Below are 10,120 nucleotides of genomic sequence, written 5' to 3'. Positions count from 1 at the left end.
CGCAAGGGCACCATGGACCTGTCAAGGGCACCACAAGCCTGTCGTTGACACTTTAGGATTGTCAGGGGCACCACAAACCTGTCAAGGGCACCTGCGTTCTAACAGGGGCACCACAGGCTCGCCAGGGGCACCACAGACCTGCCAAGGCCCAGGGACATCACAGGCCTAGCAAGGACACCACAGGCCTGTCAGGGGCACCACGGGCCGGTCAGGGACCATGGGCACCTAAGTCACGTCAGGGCCCACCGTAGGCTTGTCAGGGGGCAGTGTAGGTAGGTACCACAGTCTTTCCAGGGGCACCAGCGGCCTAGCAGGGGCACCAGTCATCACATGACTAACCAAAAATAAGGAAAATAAAAAAAACTGAAAATAGGGCACCACCAACATTAAGTGGCCGAAATCCGTTGAGGTTTTAATTTTGGGAATAGGTAAGGGCACCACTTCGATTCTGATGACCCTCCCCTTGGAGTTTTCCCGAATCCGCCACTGGTACTAATACATCAAATTTAAGGGGGGGCACCTTGCTATTGGTGCCCCCCTTGCAGAATTCAAGGGGGGCACGGTGCCCCGGTGCCCCCCCCCGTTCCGCCGCCTATGCCCGTCCACCGCCAGTTTCTACGCCGCCGCCTATACCGATATGTCAATAAGTGCGAAGAGACAAGACAAGAGATGGTCCATTGACCTCAATAAGCCTAGACACACTTTTCGACTTTTGATAACGTGCCACGCGGCAACGCTGTAGGAGGGATCCCGAGCGCCGTTTGTTACGGAGTCGTCTGACCGACCGGACCTAATCCCGTCTGACCGGACCTAATCCCGTCTGACCGGACCTAATCCCGTCTGACCGGACCTAATCCCGTCTGACCGGACCCCAATGTGCCTTATTGAAACGGGCTAGTCCCTGGCCAGCACGGGCCATCTTGAAGAATCTTCATCATCTTGGCTCGGGCCCTGTGTGTGACGCCGAACCATTCGACCTACGATTAGTTACTATGCATTTCAGACCCCATGAGACCCTGTTTTTCGGCGATAATTTCTTCAATTTTTGTCCAATTAGCTTGAAATTTTGGCAGACGATATTTCAGCTCAAGCGCCAATTTTTGTCAATATGTTCTCTTAACAAAATATCAAAATTTAGGGCACTTGTCGTTGGCTCGTAATGTTAATCAGTTTTTGCACCCGGATAGAGGCTCGCTCGCTACCGCACCAGATTGGTTAGGAGCGCTGGCCAATCACGTTACGCCGTGCTCAACTTGACTCCGCCCACTGGCCGTGACCGCGATGGGTTTATGCCGCTTCAGTCGGTGTCAGCACGCACCGCGGAGAGGTCGCAGCGGGACCTCATGCTGGAGACAAGTGAAGCTGGCAAAATTGTTTCGGGATGAAAGCCAAAAAAATGATCCGTTCGAGGGCATTTGGTGCCCTCTTCTCCAGGTTTTCGGAGTCGGAGTCGGGGTCGACCGGAGTTGTGGCAAGCAGCCAGGAGTCGGAGTCGACCGGAGTCGTGGCAAGCAGCCAGGAGTCGGAGTCGGAGTCGGAGTCGGTCCAGCTGCCTCGACTCCGACTCCGGAACGTTAACTGAACTCTTAAATCCGCGCTATCACTTTTCAGTTGTTTTTAACCAGTTACCCCGCGGCAGAATTTGCTTCCGATGATCAAAAATAAGTTTTTTTCACACACCTTGCTATGTTCTGAGTAACTCACATCGGGTCTTACAAGTTTCAAGTTATGTCATAATTTAGTAGGCAGGCATTTTGTATTCCCGTTATAACTTCTACTATCCAGCGTGTGACTTAATGACACTGTATATACTATATTTACATTCTTCCTTTATCGCTCCGAAATTTTATCGCGCCATTTTTGCTCATTCGATTAAGTTACGGCTGCAACGACAACTGCACGGCAGCTACGTTCCATGCGAGCCGCCCCGGTGCGACAGCTACTGCCCCGCCCGCTCCACGCAGCCGACTGACCGGCCAAGGTCACCGCCCCGTCCGCCGGGAGGGCGGAGCTTAATGGTCACGTGTTTGTGACGTCACGCCTACGCACGGATAGCCTCTTCTCCACTGACGGATTTACGGAGCCGATTTTAACATTACGAGGCAACGACAAGTACCCTAAAATTTGATATTTTGTTAAGAGACCATATTGACGAAAATTGGCGCTTGAGCTGAAATCTGCATTGTGAAAATATGAAGCAAATTGGACAAATATTAAATAAATTATCGCCGAAAAACAGGGTCTCATGGGGTATGAAATGCATAGTAGTTAGTAGGTATGTACCTAAGTAGGCCACTGGCCAGCCTATCTCGGGCCAACCCCCGTTCGATCGAATTTCCTGAGTAGGGCTACAGATCCAGAGCGTCGTACCTAAGCCTCGCAAGTCGCAGCTGCGACGTGTGGCTCTGTGCAAGATTCTTGCTCTGTGTACCAAACCAATGGGCAATGCAGTAATCTTGCCTATGCGCACCCAATGCGCAGTGCGCACCGCACCGATGGGTACCGATTTGATTCACTGTGTTTATGTCAATGTGTGAAAATGTCACTATTTCATCCTTTATAACCTATATGTATTTTCTTAGATGCTGGAGCGAGGTTTCCTTGTATGCATTATGCATCCAACTTCCAATGGTATGCCCGGTATGCCATTGGCTCAGCAGGTTATCGACCGCTTTTTGTTGCTCTGCTGAGGGCTGTTCACGGACCCTGTGTGCGGTCGGACCGCACACAGCCTCCAAGCTCCGCCCACTGCGTCCCTACGTCAGCCTTGCGTCACCGCACACAGCGACCGCTGTGGCCGGTCGGGACTGGCCACAGCGGACCGTCCACCGCACGCAGCCGTGACGTCAGAGCCGCCTACCCATCCCCTACCCCCACGCCTGCTGGACGTACCGCACACACCGCACGCAGCAGTGTGCGGTGCCCGTGAACACCCCTCTGGTCTTTATTATGTCTGTATTTTAGTGCGTCTTCTCTTCTTTTATGCTGACCTTAGATTGAAATGACGCGTTGTTTTGTTTTGTCTCTTTCCACTGTGTCACCGTCGCTCTCTGCGTGAGATAAGCGCTACGTGGAGTCAGCGTGGGCTGGTATGATGGATGGGAAATAGGGTAACTAAAAACTACTTTGAGTTTCCAGAGTCGGTATTTAGTACTCTTGTCTTCTTTATTTCAACATTATTGTCGATACTAATACGCCTCAGGTCTCAGGAAGGGTCTTCACTCTTGTGTCAGTGTGACTTTTTAATCGAGTCAATATTTAAAGGTAGTGTGCCACCTTTGAAAGATTTCCCATTTTATTTTTCCTAGGATAAGAAGCTTCTGTTTTTACCTAATATCGCAAAAAAATCAAAAATGGGCCTGGAATAGTGCCTTTTTCGCCTAAAAGTTTTTCGGTTTTTAGATATGTATAACAACTGTAGTGGGCTCACCTGCAAACAGGCGTCGGGCAACAATCGCGAATGCGTCGCACTTGTGACAATAAGCAAAGGTCATTATCGTCATTATAGTGTTACGACCATACGACGTACGGGAATGAGTTATCAGCTGTCTAATCGTAGACAACACAATGTCGAGCCTTAAACTGTAAGCCCGTACCTATTGGTATTGTTTCTTTTATTTGGCTGTCGAACATTATTTATGGTTTGAAATATGATATTATGTAAAATAATTGATATGAAAAAGCCGTCTTATAAGTTATGACCCCATTTCACCACACGCAAGTGGCAGAAATGACAATGATCAGCTGACGCATTTTTCTTGGCCGAAGTCAGAGCGCGCGGCCCGACGCACCACGCGTATTTGGAAATTCCGACCTCGACGAGCATCAGAAGCCACCTAACAGGCGTGTTCGAAACCGCAGGAGATGATGATGAACGGGTTTATCGAAACTTGATTGGATGAGCATATCGGTAATAGCGATTTCAGTGTGTGCATTTATTGTTCATAGTGGTGTGAAATGTGGTTGGGGTACGACCGACAACCCGTCGGGGCGAATTTCGCACTGGGGTACTCAAAATTTGAAGAATTTAAGACGTTTCCATGAGTTTTGAAGGTATGGATAAGTTCTAAAAATCCGGTTCTCCTTATCTGGGCCATTAACTCCATACGGTCCAAGAAAGCTGGCACAACACCTTTAACTGCTCATGTAAGCACCTCAACTTTGATCTTAACCAGATATTAACCTGGATTCATTCATGCATATGCATCCCAACCTATCATAATTCATAATTGTTTTTCTGTGAATCATTATTCATTTGCGGAAAAAAGTTGACTGTCATGACGAAACTTTCAATACTGATACCCTGGAGTTATCAATTTCACACCTACACTGAACATTGTATGACCTGGCCTGACCAAGTTTCACTTTGACCTTTGACCTGTTTCCTGAGTAGGGCCCAGCCCAATCTTACCAATGCCGCGAATTGGAATAGGGCCCTGTTCGGTCGCTGTTTTTATATCAGTGTGCTGTCGGTTTTCCCCATATAAGAAAGTTATTGCTGGCGCGGCTTGGCCTCTCATTGGTCTAACGAATAGACCACTTGAATTCGACCAATGAGGAGCCAAGAAGTAGCAGCATGGTCGCAGCCTGCTGATAAATAAACGGGGTGCGAACAGAGCTTAGGATCTGGCGGCAGCCAGCAAGGGCCAGAGCTGCCAGCAATAATATGAAATGTGTCCTTTTTAATTACCTCCAGCCAATCCCATCGAATGGGTTCAATGGCTTGAAATGTGGATGCTTATTAACCCGCGCCCAAGTGTGTGGGGGTGTTTGAACACCCAACCTGCGGTTTTTCGCAGATATCTCAAAAACGGCAGCGCGGAGCGCTGCCGTTTTTGGTACACCTTATCATACATCAATTCTACACATGTTGTGAAAATTTCAGACCAAGGTCATTCAAGGTCAGGTCACCAGGTCACTTGAAGTGACCTCACCTCATAAAAAGTTTCAATGTCTGCCATAGCTACACCGAGTGACCGATCACTTTGAACCTTTCAGCGATTGATGAGGGTAACAGTATCTATAAAATGTATATCTCGGAATTTTGATATCGGTGACCTAAGGTCAGTTCAATTTTGCGGCCTCTCCATTATAAGTCGATGGGAGAAAATTGAAAAGCGTCTGTTTTGCACGAACGCTATTCTAGACACTCTCAAACATCGAGATGTAGGTAAAATTGACACACTGAACCGGAAAATGGCAACTGTGACCCCTCGTTATGTCCCCGAGGTCATCTCAGGTCACGAACAGAATCTAACAGTTTTCGCTAATAACTTCTGATAGAGGCGTGCTAGAGCGCTGAGAACGCCTTAGATGTGTTCGGCTCGACGTTGCGGATCGACTGATATGCAACATGACCTTTTCCGGTCAGGTCATGACCTTGACCTGAGGTTAAATTTTGAAGTTGACCCTTCAAGGTCAAATTATGTTTATTCGACGCGTTTTGACAAGAGGAACACAATGCTGGCAAAAGTAATGTCATGGCTCTTTTGGTTCAAAAGTTATCGCCGAAAAACCGATTTTCGTAAAAACGGCTATTTTTGGAGTTTTTGCCCTCTGGAGGCTAAACCGTTGACCTGAGGTCAAATCTGAGACCATTATTCAGAAAGGTCTGTAAAAGGGCTATCGAATGCGCTTTTCTGCGGCGCTGTAGCTCTATCGGTTCCCGAGATAGCCGTAGGCAGTTTCCAAAATGTTGAACTAGTCAACATTTTACCTTTGGTGACCTCTGGTGACCTGACCTTTGACCTGACCCAAAAAATGACCGAAGTGTTTTCGTCCTTATTTTTGACGTTCTTTCGATTGCCGCTTACCGCGTGTCGCTACGTGGCCCAGGAGCCGAGTTAGAAGGGGGGTGTTCAAACACCCCCCCCCCACACACACACACCAGCGGCCGATTTCATAAAAGGTAGTAAAATACATCCGGCGCAATTTCCCACCCGTATTTGCCGGATTTTATGCCCTAGCGGTTTCATAAAGAAAATCGTGGAAAATCCAGACTGACACTGGGGCGCGGGTTAATGTTGCTTGAATGAATGAGTGAATGAATGTTAAGTAATAAATTGAAATGAACACTGAATAATTTTGAATGCCACCAGTGCTGTGAATGTGCATTCAAAACATTTGGTAAGATCAGGCCCATGTTTGGCTGGGATCACGATTTGGTGTATGCCAGCAGTCAGTGCATGATTTCCATGCGTTTCCAGTTTTTTTTGTGATTATAAACATTCCAACATGTGAAATAATGTTTTTTTCCATGCATTATGGTATGCGTTGAGGCCATGTGAAGGTCAGGTCAAGGTCATTGACCTTAGATGACATTGATCCCTTCATTTATTAGTTTTACATGTTTCTAGGGTAATTTTTATTATAACTCATTTTGAATTTAGCAGTTAGCAGTTAGCACCCACTTGAACATTTCAGAAGTAGTTTTGGTGCCTGCATAACATGTTACAAAGTGATCTACAGATAGCCATCAGGATGGTTAAAATGATCATTATTTATATCAGATTCATAAATTCTTGTATTTATTTTGCTCCTGCTAAAATAACTTGATTGTTTCTGTCAAGTTAATTCTATAGGCTGTAATCTAAAAGCTACTTATTTTCACAGGAACATTCCCGGAGATGAAGATCAGAGCCATGCACTGATTTTTCAAATAAGTGGTGAACTTTGACATTGCTGTGATCACACGTTTCACTGCTCACCTACATCCACCCACTGCTGGTCTGTACCTGAGGAGCCTCAGCTCAGTCCTCGCAGCTGCCTAGCCGTCCCACTGCGCCGTTCCGCTGAGCGGTACCGCTGAGACCGCAGCCGTTCCGCTGAGCCGCTCTCACCCACCGCTCGGAGGCGATGGGTAACTCTGACGAGACAGAGGTGTCGCCGCCGCTGGCCGAGTCCGAGGCGGCCGCGCAGGGCGCCTCGGCCAAGGAGGAGCCGCCTGCCTCAGCGGAGGTCACACTCAACATCGTCTACAAGAAGCAGAAGCTGCAGGTGCAGGCGGCGCTGGATGGTACCGTGGAGACGCTCAAAAAGCAGCTGCACCCGCTGATCGGTGAGTGGGAACAAGTGGGATTGCTCATATTCCTATAAGGGCCTTTTTGTGGTCCGAGGTGGTTCCAAAAGATGTTGATCTCCTTTCCAAAGAAACGGCTGAGGATAGTCAATTGTTGGATTTTTAAGTGCTTCAGGTTTAATACCACTGACGGCTACCGACTGAACTTAAGCCGACGATGGGGAGCAGGTGACGAAGAGTGGAAAAAATGCTGATTGTGGTTAGGTATTAAGCACATCTCGGTATATAACGACGACCTATTCACCAAATCCTTTTACGAATAGTATACCTCGCTGCATAAATACTCGCTGACCGGGATAAGGGCGCTCGGTAACATCTATTGCTGAATTAGATTCCGAAATATGACCGACTACCTGATTGAGAGCTGGGTTGGGCCATTCAGTGCCTAGTCACCATCTCAAAGCATCAGCATCTCAGGTGACGTATAAAGTTGTCCTTGGGCTTCCGGGTGGAATTGGAGCCTTTTGACCCGACGCTACCAATATATTTGGATGTGTGTGAATACGAACGATGCATTTTGAGTGTTGCTAAAACTCAAATATCATCGTCCTAAAGTCAATATTTGGTACGCAATAAACCTGCAGATGTTCTACAACCTTTAAAATAAATAAATTAGCGAATGTTGCACTCGCGTTGTCATAGAGTTATTTTGCTCACGCATTGTACTTACGATCTACAAGCAGAACATGAGAAATACGTGCAGAGCCAAGGGGCAGAACGGACAGAACCAGGACATGACAGAAGTCGAGGCAACACAGCTATCTTATAGGGATGTTATAAGCCCACACAGAACTATTTTGCTTACATACATAACACTTCTATATAATAATTGGTTTAGTTTGTTGTATTTGCGGCCTGCCGCCATTGGCGCCTTTGGCCGTGATTTAATAACTCTTCCGTTTCTCTCCCTCGACAGTTACTGATCTCCGCTGTCCATGTTGTGACCGTTTCCACGTGCTGTGTCTCTCAGAGGTGCCACCCAGCATGCAGAAGGTGATGATTCGCGGTCTGGCTCGTGACGACAAGACTCTGCGCCAGCTGGGAGTGACCAGCGGAGCGAAGGTGATGGTGGTGGGTTCAACGCTCAATGACGTCCTCTCCGTGGCCAAACCGGATACTAAGGTGAGAGGGGGGAGGGGATAGTCGCGGAGAGGGGAGGGATGGTGAAAAAAGGGGGATGACGGAATAGAGTCGCGGAGAGGGGAGGGATAGTGAATGGAAGGAGGTTTGCGGCGATGGTGATTGATGAATGGGAGGGGGGGGGGACCAGCGTCCCAAAGTTGTATTTTGACTTGGGTGTCAAAGGGCTAATTATTCTCCAAAGAGGGGGATGAGAGTGACATACATTTCGATTCAAGTGTGGCAAAAAGTAGGTTGCAAAACAACTATCCACATAAATGCTTTTCTGAGTAAAATTGGGGTGGGTTATTGATCTTAACATATTAATTGGAGGTGACTGCGCAAAATGGTTATCATTTGGACGTCGTTTCTCGCCCAAACCAACAAATTTCGTGACATGGGGGGGGGGGGGTAGTGAGTGTTGTGTTGGAGTGAGTGTCTGTGCCATATTCCTTTACCAGCAACGCATAAAAACAGACTGATGTTATGACTGACAATGTGCGACAGTACTGACACTAATGACCAGGTAATTAGTGGCATTGGAACAATTTTCAGGCGTTTTATTGCTTTGAAGGGACTGTGCAGTGTGCACTGTGCAGCCCAGGATTGCAGTCGTTTGGCGGATAAGTGGTCTCACACTTATTTCAGCAACCCTTTGTGACAAGCGAGTTTATGCTTCGGCGATTTGTACCCATGGACTGGATTCATTATTGGGCTCAGTTTTTTTTTTTCAGAACCTTTTCCAGACGCCTTTCCAAGCTATCGACCAATACATAATTACTGCGTACTGAAACACATAACCAGCTACTCAAGCGCAATGGGCATTTACTCGACTGACAAATCACTTATGATAGCCGGTCTTCGGTTGGAAAGGCAATGAAAACATGGGTCACTCGCTGTATCAACTCGAACAATCAGAAATGGCGCCAGTTAACCCTCGCCGGACCTATTGGTTTTCTACATACGCGCCGGCCGAGGGGGGGGGGGCGGGTACGACCCCCCCCTCGCCGTTTCGCCCCTGGTGGAGCTAGCGCGTCGCGGAAAAAACGAGCGTGTGCGCCGTTACGAGACGCAGAGATTGGTACCCGATTTTAAGGTCCTAGGTCAACCGGTGACCTCTGAGGTCAGGTCAAGTGCCCCAGGGTACGGTTCAGTTTTTGGTGAATAACTTCGCAAAAAACGGCCGCAGAGCCGCGATTTTGGCAGCATCGTGTTCGCCTTGATCAGGCGCGTCGAATGATATACTTTTTGTCCGGGTCAGGTCAACTTGGGGTGTTGACCTCAGGTCAAGGTCAGGTCAGCACCCCCAGGTCACGAAGTTGGTCGAAAGAGGTCATGTCGCATATCATTCGATTCGGCAGGTCTTCCTGAGTCCATTGGTGGCTTTCCCGACTCGCTAGCTCAATTTGATCGGGAGTTATTGACGAAAAACTAATATGACCTTGATGACGTCATAAATGACGTCACGGAAGGTCAACATTGCAAAAGTGACGCATCTAACCTTGCAAGGAGTGCATCAGATCACGATTCTGTGTGCTTGAGATAGTTGGAGATCGTTCCCGGCGCCAGAATAGCAGTTTTCATTTTTCCCCATTGACTTATAATGGTGAGGTCACGAAAATGACCTGACCTCATATGACCTTTAGGAAAAATCCGAGATATACAAGTTGTGAGAACTCATAATGGATACTAGATCCTGCAAGTTTCATTTCCCTGTGACATCTCCTCTGGCAGTGAGGGCGTTGCGAAGTTGCGACATCTGAAGACCGTGCAGAGGTTCACTTATGACGTCATAGGTCAGTGACCTGACCTGACCCAAAATGGGTTGGTGTCAAAAGATGCGGCTTGGATCAAAGGTCGGTATGCCAAGTTTCAGCTCTCTATCGTCAGCGTGTTCGGAGCTATCGCGAAAAAAACCCTATG

At 47.9% G+C, this 10,120-nt stretch overlaps 1 protein-coding gene across 1 annotated transcript; it reads left to right on the top strand.

Moving 5' to 3' along the window:
• Positions 1 to 3,226: 3,226 nt before the first annotated feature.
• On the top strand, positions 3,227 to 8,221 carry LOC122368984 (ubiquitin domain-containing protein UBFD1-like). The gene is made up of 3 exons (XM_043343325.1): positions 3,227 to 3,264; positions 6,613 to 7,057; positions 8,049 to 8,221. Exons 2-3 carry the CDS (start codon positions 6,856 to 6,858, stop codon positions 8,219 to 8,221), a joined length of 375 nt encoding a protein of 124 aa, XP_043199260.1. The 5' UTR covers positions 3,227 to 3,264; positions 6,613 to 6,855.
• The last annotated feature ends 1,899 nt before the right edge of the window (positions 8,222 to 10,120 follow it).

The sequence above is a fragment of the Amphibalanus amphitrite genome, unplaced genomic scaffold (genome assembly GCF_019059575.1).
Source record: "Amphibalanus amphitrite isolate SeventyFive unplaced genomic scaffold, NRLGWU_Aamphi_draft 000996F_arrow, whole genome shotgun sequence".
Lineage (NCBI taxonomy): Eukaryota > Metazoa > Arthropoda > Thecostraca > Balanomorpha > Balanidae > Amphibalanus > Amphibalanus amphitrite.
Note: the sequence above shows the minus strand (reverse complement) of the source record. Positions and strands in the feature narration are given on the sequence as shown.

Excerpts from the sequence above, each read along its gene's own strand:
- LOC122368984 (XM_043343325.1), top strand. The coding sequence starts at position 6,856 with ATGGGTAACTCTGACGAGACAGAGGTGTCGCCGCCGCTGGCCGAGTCC. Across the intron at positions 7,058-8,048 it reads GCAGCTGCACCCGCTGATCG|AGGTGCCACCCAGCATGCAG; the intron begins GTGAGTGGGAAC and ends TGTGTCTCTCAG.